The sequence below is a fragment of the Priapulus caudatus genome, unplaced genomic scaffold (genome assembly GCF_000485595.1).
Source record: "Priapulus caudatus unplaced genomic scaffold, Priapulus_caudatus-5.0.1 Scaffold416, whole genome shotgun sequence".
Lineage (NCBI taxonomy): Eukaryota > Metazoa > Priapulida > Priapulimorpha > Priapulimorphida > Priapulidae > Priapulus > Priapulus caudatus.
The window spans coordinates 170,485-182,615 of NW_014577477.1; the positions used below are offsets into that span (position 1 = coordinate 170,485).

The 12,131-nt window shown below is 48.3% G+C and overlaps 1 protein-coding gene across 1 annotated transcript; it reads left to right on the plus strand.

Moving 5' to 3' along the window:
• The first annotated feature begins 493 nt into the window (after nucleotides 1-493).
• LOC106810172 lies at nucleotides 494-11,862 on the plus strand. The gene is made up of 8 exons (XM_014813454.1): nucleotides 494-805; nucleotides 4,359-4,487; nucleotides 4,931-5,110; nucleotides 5,638-5,874; nucleotides 7,328-8,464; nucleotides 8,509-8,861; nucleotides 10,016-10,997; nucleotides 11,128-11,862. The coding sequence occupies exons 1-8, from the start codon at nucleotides 653-655 to the stop codon at nucleotides 11,860-11,862; spliced, it is 3,906 nt and encodes a 1,301-aa protein (XP_014668940.1). The 5' UTR covers nucleotides 494-652.
• Nucleotides 11,863-12,131: the final 269 nt, after the last annotated feature.

Consider the following 12,131-nt stretch of genomic DNA (forward strand, 5'->3'; position numbering starts at 1 on the left):
CGAATTCGTTTTTCCGTTTTTTTCGCACAACAACTGCCCAATTGGACTTAAAATAAAAATAGTTCGGTTAAATATAGCAGTTAGGTATACATATAATTGCACTTTTGTGATTAGCCCTCGGTCTGTAACGTGCAAAATAATTCCGTAAAATCGCAACTTAATTTCGTCAGGGTGGCAGAACAATCGCGCGGTGTCATGTCAGCGCCCAAAAATGAAGATTTCGAAATTCAATGTTGTTTTATGACAAACATGAATGGCTATTGTAGGAATGTGCTATTATTTATAAATCTACTATCATAATATACTCTCAAATTAGAGAGGAAAGTATCTCTTATTTACATCTCTTATGAGAGAAAGTAGGCCCTATCTCTTTGAAAATCCGAAAGATCCAAAATTTGGTCGCAACCGCGCTACACCAGTGCATTCTGGGAAATTGCGACAGGACGCCTGCTATGGTGATATCTTGGGACAAACAGCCATAACGAGCTGGCAAAGTTGGCAGTCTTGCGCCATCTTGTAGCACTTATTTTCTTTCTGTCTGCGGACTTCTCTACGTTTAGCGAAAAATCGTGGTGTTATGTCATTTGCATGTATGAAGTGTATGAAATTAACTTCGTGATATCTTAGCGAGGGGAGGAGCCCAACAGCTGCCATGGAAGAAGCGGTTTGTGAAGAGTATGAAGCGTCACTTTCTGACCTGACTTTCAACAGTAAACCTCTCATTAATATGCTAACGATGCTGGCTGAAGACAACGCTTCATATGCCGAACAAGTTGTTAAAGTCATCGAAGCACATTTGCTAAAGGTACTAGGCTACTTTCCATCTGTCACAGTGGTCGAAATTCGCTATAAAAAATACTTGCGCATGCCGGAAGTTAGGTTAAACAATTAGGCCTACTTGCGGCAAGGGATTTTTACTTTCACCTACCACTACCAGACTGTTGCTCTCCAAACTGGCAGTACCCATTCCCTTCCTCCCTGTTTTAGTTTATGAATTATTCTGTGTCTTCCTGCTCTGATTCAGAGTCATTTACGCTTCAATTCCGTACAGAAATCAAAATAAAATGGGTCTGACTTCTAAATACGGATGTAGCTGGTAATGGTATATTGATTATTGTTGACTTGCGCAGCCGCAAGTAGTCCGAGCCGACGCAGACCCCAGTAATGGGGTCTGCGGCCGTGTCTATCTCAATCACGGAAAGCCACCTCCAGTTTGGAGGTGGCACTTATATATGCAGTAATATATGCGCCCGATATATATAAAATCCTATTGCGTGGAACTTACTTTAATCTGAACTTTAATCATTTATCTATGTGCATGCACGCTATGATGTCCTGATAGCGGCCACAACATAAGAATATATCAAGTTGTTAACCTAATTGTAAATATAAACATCCAAAGAAAATGTTCTGTCTTCATTCACATTTGTCAACCAATGAAAATCACTTCCGGTTACTTCGGCTATTCCCGATGTTCAACAGGAAACATTTTAGGTAGTCCGCGCCATCTATTATTATTTCGAATTATTATTTTCGAGTGAACCCGAGGCTACCGGAAGTGAATTTCATTGGTCGATCGAAAAATCTGTCCAATATGGCCAAAAATATCGAAGTTACTCTGACTAGGATGAATTATTGCATGAAAACAAAGTTCTGAAACAGAGATAAAGTCTTCGGAAAGCGATATTGACAAACAGAAGGTTTGTACTTGATATTTTGGGTCGGATATACCTCCGTCACGCCCTCAGTGCTACTCGATTCACTTATCCAATGCCCACAACAAAAATTGCAACAATTTTTACAAGGGTGACTGCAGTCGATAAACACGCACCCTCAGATTAGCAAAGCGGAGTTATAACGTCTGCATTTGTGGACTAAGCCGCAAGTTGCTATGAAACATCACTTGCGTTCGGTGATAATCACTTGTGTTGCGCAATTACTATATAGCGAATTTCGACCCCTGTGTCAATATGCCATCGGTTAATTTCCTAGCTTTTAGTTTTAAAAACGAGCATTTCTCGTGTTTTTAACCGTTTTCATATGTTATCGACGACTGTGATATCGCTATCCCTTTCCTAACCTAACACCAAATGTATATAGTAAGGCTAACATTTCATAGAACACTAGCGCATCATTCTTTTCACAAATGTGTGCAGCAATCCGCATTGAAAATGAGATTTGTTGGCATGTTTCATGTTTGCATGTTGCATGATATACATCACGTTTGCCATATTTCAACAAAACTTGTGCGAGACTTGCGCTGTCGCGAAATTCCACAGACCCGTATTGTGACAAAATCATTCTATTTTAAATGCAAGTCTAGAATGAGTTGGTAGGATTGCAGCATTGGTTCCTCTCTAAAACAAGACCAACCACTTCGACAATACCCATTGGCTCGTATAATAAATTGTAATCTTAGCTGAGCTAGGCATTACAGGCATGTAGGTATCGATCTCAACAAATGTTTCTTGTGCCTAAGCCCGCGTCAAAACTGTTTGGGTATTTTGATGATAAATATAAATCAGATAATAATTTATAATCGCTCGGAAAGAATTGATAGCCTTTAGGGGCAACCACGAGTGTTTATAATTACAGTGTAGCCCCGTTATAACGCGATGGTTGGGGTACATAAAATGTCATCGCGAAAAAAGTAGGGTCGCACTAAATCAGGGTTATATGTACGTAGCTATATAAGAGCAAAAAAAGGGGTCCAACGACTCATCGCGTTATATCCGAATTCGCCTTAAATCGGGGTTCTACTATATTAACAAAGACAGCAAAACTCTTTGTTTGTGTTGCCATGCTTACGTATCATTTGTGATGCTTATAGAATGTTTTGAGAACAATTCCCTTTATCGTCATCGTGCATGAGATACTGTATAAGCCGTATTTTCCGCTTACAGATATTTTTGCGAATTTAGACTTGACGGACAATTTCGGGAGTGGTAAATTTCGCTGTTGGTGAATTATGAATTATGCGGTTTTATTCAGTGTGAAATATTTGCGTGTTGTTATTTTCGCGGTCGGAGACGCGTTCGCGAAATTCGTGAAAATTAAACGACCGCGAAATATACAGCTAATACAGTAAGTCTCGGTGATGGTGCACTGCTGTTTCTTGTAAATTAAATTTCAAATTTTATTGTTAGTAGTACTACTACTAGATACTAGTAGACGTGTAATGATACACTTTGTTGCGATACGATATATATATATATCTCGATACGTAGATCACGATACGATACGTATCACGAGATACGATACGTATCACGATACACAGACAGAAAAATAGAATGTACATTGCATGCTATGGTAAATATGTCATGCAAAAAACATTCAGTTACTATATATTTCTATGGCTCGAAACACACCGAGACGTTCTAAGTGCTCTAGACTGACCTGTAATCGATAGCTATGATCAAACCTGCGCCATACACAGTGCTCCAGCATACATGTGCGTAGTAACGACACCACGCACCAGTCAATGAGCACTGAATTGTTTTGTAGTAACAATTTTAGCGGCAATACAAGCGTGCCACATATATTGACCCAGAATATTTACGTGATACTGAGAGGGAGTTCATATATAAGAATAAATAATTTAATTTAAAAGGAATTACATGTGCTTTACAACCAAGTTTAAACCAGTCTCTTTTTAAAATAGAAAAATTCACCATGGACAGGTAGCAGTGCATTTGAAATTACTGAAAGTTGTGTTGCCATAGTCTTAAAATCAATCGGTGTTCAATCAGGATTTATTTCGAAATCATTGCCCCAAAATGCACAATCTTATAAAATTATAGCAAAATATAGTCTCACCTTACAGAGGATATATATATATATTACTGATTACACCAATATAAAAAACACTTAAGAATTTATTCTGTTATAGCATAGAAAATTGGAATTGAACACGCCGTAACACCTTGGCATATTTGATTATACCGACAATAAATTTGCAAATTGAGCCTAAGTGCACCCTTTATGCACCTACTTCAAACAAAAGGGCATCTGATTCTGTGTAGTTTACTCTGTTTCTATTTTTAAATTGCCCGATATCTCGCGGTATCGTGAGATAGTCCGAGATTCGCAAGAAATGGTGGCGGTAATTGAAACGAGTAATCAAAATTCAAATCCTGCATGTTTTGGAGAATATAGCTAAGTACGAATGTTCTAATCTTGACATGTTACTGTTAGTGTTAGTCTAGACAGTTGATGTTACTCAAGCAATAACATTATAACAGTACGTGTCATAAAAGTGGGGAAAATACGAGACTGGTTGGAGATTATTTTCGAAATAAAGGCTTTAATGCCAAATACAATATTCACAGTGGTTATTGTAATAAGCTATTTATTTATAGGTTCCAGCACAGCACAAGTTGCCCTGTTTGTACCTGATTGACTCCATCCTCAAGAACGTGAAGAAATCCAACTATGTAGAACTCTTCCAGCAAAATATGGTATCTACATTTGTGTCTGTCTTTGAAAAGGTAAGCTAGGTTCTGTATTCATAAAGCCTGCTAAGCATGTAATTAGTGTGTGCATTTTGGGTTCAATAGCTTTTCATTTGTTATATTAGTAGCAAACATTGTGTAACTATGTAATAATGGGGTACGTCGTAAAAGGAATTATTTCACTTGCTGCTACGCAAGCGATATATCTAAAAGTATTGTAATGGTCAGAAAACTACGACACGTTAAAATCCGTCACGTTAAAGTCCCATTCTCCATGTCTGGAAAATTTTAGAAAATCATTGAAATTTAGCTCGTTTATACTGCCTGACAGAAATTGAATTGGCTTTGTGCTAGAGTTTGTTTACTAATCCATAAACGACATGAGGCAGTAACGCTGTATACATTTAATATCTTGCGATCATGTAAAATAAGTCCTGCAATACTTTGGAGACATTTTTTGTGTGCGAACCGCGTTTTAGGTGAATGAGGAGACAAGGGGGTGTATGTACAAGCTACGACAGACGTGGGCCAGCATCTTCAGTAACAAGAAGCTATACGCGATCGACTATCGCGTGAATCAGATCGACCCAGCATGGCCGATCACCGCCCCGCCGCCGACAAAGGCCAGCATTCATGTTAATCCCAAGTTCATCAACAAGGTTCGTATGTGTCTCTCTTCATTATGCAATGCTCTCCTCGTATCTGTGTGACACAGTGTGCGCAGAACAGCCTGCCATAACTTTTGTGATGTTTTGTTTTGTGCATTTATGTATTTGTATGACTATGTTCAATTAGTCTGGTGTATAATATTTCCTCTGTGATAAAACAAGTTGGGAACAAAGTTGCACACGTGTGTATGGTTCAAAAGTAGCACTCGTCACATCGCCATTGGCGAGTAATATTTATGCTGGGCGAGTTGAACTCAAACAGTACTCGCACAGTTTGGCGAGTTCAGTTTTAGGCCCTAAATAATATCTGACCTTACAACTAGACATTAAGAGCAATATTATCACAGCTAGATCGAATTTTATTAATTTCGATCATATCTGCGACGTTGAATGTATTTCAAACAGCCAATCGGTGATGTTGCAACATGTACACAGCTTGACGTATGGTAGTCTAGTGTCCTTCGCTGCTAATGTTGCATAATTTGCAAACAGTTTTCTTGCGGCATTGTCATTAACAGACGGGCACGAGCGTGAGAGGCGATGGAACAATGTCGTCCGGACCAGCACCGATGATTACGCCGCCGCGCACGCCCCCTAGTGAACCAGATGAGGCACTCACACTGCAGCAGCAGCTGATCAGCAAGCAGGCTGAACTCTTGAAGCTGCAGCAGCAGCAGCTGGAGATGGAACTCGCAGCGACAAAATCCAAGCTGGATGTGCAGGCACGCCGGCAGCAGCTGCTCATAGAACAGGAGGTGAGTGAGCCGCTGAGGCCACAATTAAAAAAATATTTGTTTGCCCTCACCCGACCCAGGCTGAAAAGTTAGGCTTCTTCTTTTTTTGAGGAAACAAATTCATCTCAAAACATTTTCTCTTTTTACAAATTCAGCATGGTGTCTACATGCTCGGGTGTGCTTGTGTGTAGATACCTTTTATGTTGAATGTTTGTTTTGCTTGGTACATATAATGTATTGCCTACAGATTTATATAATGTACAGTGATACAATTTGTAAAAAAAAGAATGGGAAAGATCAATAAAAATTTTTGAGTCGGGGGCCCTTTTTGGCGGGTCGGTCGGGTGAGGGCAAACAAACAATATTTTTATTATGGCCTGGGGCCTGTTGTCAGAAACAAAATTAGTCTTAACATTAGTCATAACATTAACTGCCACTCGAAAATCGTTGACAGAAACATCGCAAAGTTACGAGAATGAAAATTCCTCGGAAATTTCCTCCTAGCATTACGAGAGCCCAGACCCTCTCGTAACTTTAATATTAAGATGAAAATATTACAGTTACACTCAGAATTACAATTACAGTGATAGTATATTTTATATTAATGAGTAAAATGTATGTTTTTCTTGAAAAACGCGTCGAAAACATTAATTATCTACCGTTCGTAAACCAAAACAATACATTTACAAATGGCGTATGGCATTTGTTCTCTTGTTTTAAATGTTTGCCACGCTTGCCACGACTCTCGCGTCTCGCGTTACAGTGTGAGAATTTGTCTTGTTGTGCAGAATAAATTCATGACCACGTCGTTTTTCATCAAATATTATTTATATGTGGTTAGCCATCCTAATATGCATAAATTACTGTGATGTACAATAAATGTATATGAATTTGAATTTTGTGATCGATTCTTATCTAATCAGCAGCCTTGTGATGAAGTTCCTGTTATCGTAAGTTTTCTAATAGTTGCGATGTGTTTCTGTCAACGCTCCTCTCGTACATTAACATTAGTCGTAAGTGTTATCTTAGCATTAATATTAGCATTAACTTTACGATGATTCTGACAACGGGCCCCTGATACTGATGCGGGTGGTGACCTACTGTGTAGTCTGTCGTCATTTCAGTGCAAACAATTGGCAGTGTGCCAGTGATCTTTGCATGTAACTGGGTCAATGGTGGACCATGAATCCCTACCTCAGTTTCACTTTCATGTTATAAAGCATTGCTCCATTAATTATAGTCAGTGTGCGAGTTTGGATTTGAAAGAATTGCGCAAAAGTACGTGCTGCATATAAATCACAACTGTGAGTGTCTCCACCAAGCCAGATTAAAAATTGTGTACACCCACGTGCATGTATTACGTAAATCCTTGTCAGGTTTTCTAGGCACCATTTACCAATTCGATCGCGTTTTGTGGTTAGCGTTGCTTTAGCTTGTAGTGGACGGGGCGTCTGTATTGCTTATCTCTTAACAGGTGAAGAAGCGAGCGCCGGCGGCAGCGGCAGCGGCAGCGGCAGCGGCAGCGGCGTCATCGGCAGCAGTTAAACCTGTGGCGTCCATGTCGGCGGCAGGGAATGGGCGTGAGCGCATGCCCGTGCTACAGACTATCGCAGTGGCATTTGGCGGGGATGGAGACGGGGGTCTGCCGTCGACGGACCCGCGGTTGCGCGGCTCACGCATCCAGGATCCGCGGCTGGTCGCGCGCGTCAGCGTGGGCGCGGCGGCTGCTAGCAGTGTGTCCATCTCTGACAGCATCGCGCGTCTGCAGGAGAGCATCATGAGCGGCAGTCTGTCGACGCCGCAGCCCGACGAACACAAGCCATCGGTCAAGACAAAGCAGGAGCAGCCTGCGGCAAAGCAAGAGCCAACAGCAAGGCAGGAGCTGCAGCAGCCTGCGACGAAGCAGGAACAGCAGCCTGCGGCAAAGCCGGAGCCAACGACTAGGCAAGAGCTTAAAGTGCGCAACCTAGAGACGCACAAAGACAATTCCGCGCTGAGTAGGACCAGCCTGATGAGCTTGTTAAAGAGCACAGCAGCAAAGGGAGCCACAACAAAGTCGGACAATGCGAAGCCAGCGTCCAGTGGGGAAGGACGGAGGGCGGAATCGGGCAAGCACGTGAATTCCAGGCGCACAGAGTCACCAAAAAGAATTGCGTCGGTGGCACGGCGCGCGGAGTTGCCAGCAAAACAGCTGTCTCTGGAGAAGACCGAGCTGCGGAAGCCACCGCCCACGACAGCAGCTGCGGAGGCGAGAAGGAAAGGTGCCGGCGAGGCATCGAAGAGATCTGAGAAGGGGGCATCGTCGACAAGCACGCTCAAGCACGGTGCTCGGACGGAGTCGCCGAAACGCACGCGTCACGTCGCCTCGCCGCTCAATGCACGCAAGCGCGAAGACAGCAAGAAGAAGCCACAGAAGACAGGGGGCACGCCGCCGGAAAAAGCCGCGGGCGCCCCGCCGCCGCCGAACGACGGGAAACGGCGCGAGAAGTTGCGGGACGCGGGGCGCGGTCAACAGAAGGATGCGCGCCGTCGCAACTATCGCACGAGTCGCGACCGCTACAGCGAGAGTCCTGAGCTGAAGCTGCAGCTGCCGCACCGCACCTACTCGAAGGCCGAGGCCGCGGCCGCGGCGGCTGCTTGGCGGCCAGCTGGCGCCATTGCTCCCCGCACGGCTCATCGCGCTCACCACGCAGCACGGGATCCTCCGCGCACAGCCCCTCGCGGTCGGCATCCCGCGAGCTAGAGACTACTGAGCCGTCGCAGCCGAGCGGCGCGCTAGAACGCTCTCACCGCAAGCGTCGCGGTCGCCACGAGAAAGGCAGGTGGAGAGAGGAGGCGGCGGCGGCGGAGAGGGTGAGGAGGAGGAAGCCTGATGCAGAGGAGGCACTGTCTAACATCAGTGACATCAGCAGCGAGGAGATGAACGAGGAGGAGGAGGAGGAGGTTGAGGCGGGGGAGCCGCCGGAGAAGAGGCCGCGAGACGAGATGGACGAGGTCATCGACGACAGGTGAGACACTGAGTCATCAACTCGTAGATGGGTGTGCAGGCGTACGGGAAGTGTGTGGGGCTTTTTAGTGACTTGGGAGTGACCTGAAGGCCACAATTAAAAAAATCTTTATTTGCACTCACCCGACCCAGGCTGAAAAGTTTGGGTAGGTACTAAGGTAGGCTTCTTCTTTTTTTGAGGGGGTCTTTTTACAAATTCAGCATCATGGTGTCTACATGCTCGGGTGTGCTTGTGTGGAGATACCTTTTATCTTGAATGTTTGTTTTGCTTGGTACATATTATAATGTAGTGCCTACAGATTTATATAATGTACAGTGATACAATTTATAAAAAAAAATACAAATTTTGAGTCGGCCCCTTTTTGGCGGGTCGGTCAGGTGAGGGCAAACAAACAATATTTTTATTATGGCCATGATATGAAAACCTCGTAACTACGCAACATTGTAAGTCAATACATAGAGCAGAGTTTTAAGCACTGAGCCATTTAGTTTTATTTTAATCGCTTGTAAAGTAAAGTGTAACAGTGATTTTTGATGTGGCCATCACCTGGTCAACAAATGTAAAGGTTCAGGGAAGCTTCCGTAAAGGTATTTTCCCCCTCCAGGACTTACTTGCCCCTACGTATTGTTTATCATTAGTACACTGTGCACACCCAAGAAATAATTCGGAGATGGCTCGGTGCCTGAGGTCAGTTGACAACGTCATTGTGTATTGCGTGTCCCAGACAGCAAGCACTGTTAAATCAATAGTGAAAGCCACGCTGGTGTCTGTCTCGCCCAAGCTTTTGCTCGCAAGCTTGTGTGCATCCAGGCAGCTCGTAAATAAAACGTCTACGTGCAAGCAACTTGCGTTGCAGTGACGAATTTGTGTACCTGATAGTTGGTGACCAGCAATGTGCATTTTCGTCACCAATGTGACCATTGTGGTCGCCATCTAGAGCACTGTCTGTAAACCTATTATTCTGAAAAAATAGCAAGTCCTATAATTGTGTGCTCCCAGTTTCAGAAATCCATTTCGCATTCTCTGATTACGTGTGTAAAATGAAATTGTACGCATATTCTACCGTATCCACGTGGCGACGGATTTCGCATCTTCGGAGAGTTTCAGGTGCAGTTTCCTGTGACCGAGTTGTTCACTTGTTGTTCCGCCTACAGGTTGTCGAGCCGTGACGACTTGGACATGAGGAGACCACAGCGCGGTGGCTACTACGCGAAGCGTGGCTCACCACTGCGCAGTCCCAGCCATGTCAGCTGGAAGAAATACAAGGCCGCTCACCCGATCAGGGACTTCAAGATCCCGATGAAGAAGCGGCGGGCTGCGGCCGGGGTGGCAGCGCCCGGCGAGCCCGCCGTCGATGAAAATGCCCGCGACGTCGATATGAGAGACAGTGGCGCCCCCGGCGTCGGCGAGAAGCGGCGACCAGGGAAGCCATGTGGTGCCAGCGGCGACGTCCCGGTGGCAAGGCCGCCGCTACGTGAGTTCCGGCCGGCGGACCCGCGCGGGACGTCGCGGCGCGGACACTACGGCACACGCGTCTCCATCGAGCAGGACCTCCAGATCCCTAAGGCTCTCCACCTTGCCCACCAGGGGGCGATCATGGAGCAGGCGGAGTCGCAGTTGCGCTCGGGCAAGCTGAGCGAGGACCAGCACCGGGAGCTGCTGAAACAGCTCGACGAGCTGTACAAGCTGCAGCGGCGCCACCTGCAGATGGGTGGCGGGCCGCGGGAGGTCGCGACCTACAGTACGACGCCGGTGAAGCCGCGCGTCATCGATCACGCTCACGGCACCATGCGCGAGAAGGGCCCTGCGCTGCTGCCGACGCCGCCCATGCCGCCGCGGCTGCCCCCCGCGCCCGCCGGCCCAGCCGCCGCCCCCCCGCACGACTACCGCGGGGAGCGACGACCCCCCCGCCTTCTCCCGGACCCCTCCGCCCCCGCCGTGTTCCGCGGGTGGGCGGACGAGCCGGCGTTTCGCCCGAAATACGAGCCGCAAGGCCGGCATGAGCCGCCGCCGCCGCGAGCGGGGTTCCGCTACGAGCAGCCGGGCGGGCCGCGGTTTGACGCGCAGTTCCCGCAGCGACCCGAGCAGCATGGCCGGCGCGGCGCCGCGCAGCCATCTTCCAGCCGGCGCTACGCCGTTGGCGTCTGGCGAGCGGCGTCCGTGGCGCGCCACACCCGCCACGCTAACAACGCGTCGTCGTCCGACCGAGCGGGCGTCCCGTGGCGCCGCCGCCACCCGCCGATGTCGGTGTTTCCCGGCGTTGCAGGCCGTGCGCGAGATGTACCTCGACAATGAGCTGCGGGAAAATCCGCTTCTTCGGTCCCGTCGGCGTTCGTTTCTCGTCGGCGACGTCCGCGCGAGTGCGGTGCTTGAGGCGCGCCGCGACCCGTCTTCATCGACGGCCGCCGCGATCGAGCTGCGCTTCGTGCTACGCGCGACGTTGACCTCGGACGGGCAGCCCCACCGCCTGCGTTTTCGCGGCCCGACGCGGCGAGCTGCTCGTCGACGGCTACCCGTTGAGCTGCGATTCGCGGGATGCCGTTCGTCGCCGTCATCAACGTGCACGACACGAGAGTGCGGCGCTCGCGGCCCGGCGCCCGAGATCGTGCTCGGGGAGCGTCCCGAGTTGCGAGACGCGATAGAGAGGACATGCGGATGCGGCCGTCGCGCGCCAGCCACCGATGCCGCCCGCGTCGGCGCGTACCCGCCCGCGAGCGCCGGGCGTCGCGAGGGTGCCCTGCAGGCCGCCCTGCAATGTCGCCGCGCCCGACGTCAAGAGGATGCACGGCGGAGCGAGGATGACCGAGTCGTCGGCCGTCGTGGCGTACGCCGCCGCCCGTCGTCGTCGTCGCGACCCCAGGTGGGCTTCAGCAGCGCGCAGAGCGTCGGTCACCCAGCGTCGTCGCAGCCCCACGTCGTTTGGCGTCGCCGTGACGACGACTGCGGCGTCGAAGGATGCGTGTGCGACGATGGTCACGTCGGTCGATGTGGATCTACGTGAGCTGCTGAGCAAGCGCGAGCCGGCGGCGGCCTCGTCGCGACGCCGGACAGGAGGCCCCACCAGGAGCGGCCGGTTGTTCCACAGGACCAGGACGACCGCGTCGGGCCTCCGCGCGAAGGTCCTGCACCAACAGTCGAGTCTGAGTCGCCTGCCTCGCCGACCGACCTCTGAGAACGGTGTCGCGTCACGGCGACGGACAGCTCGAGCGAATCACACGCCAGCCTTACATGCCTCCGGCGGGCACTTTCTTGTCGGCTGGAGTCGCGCGT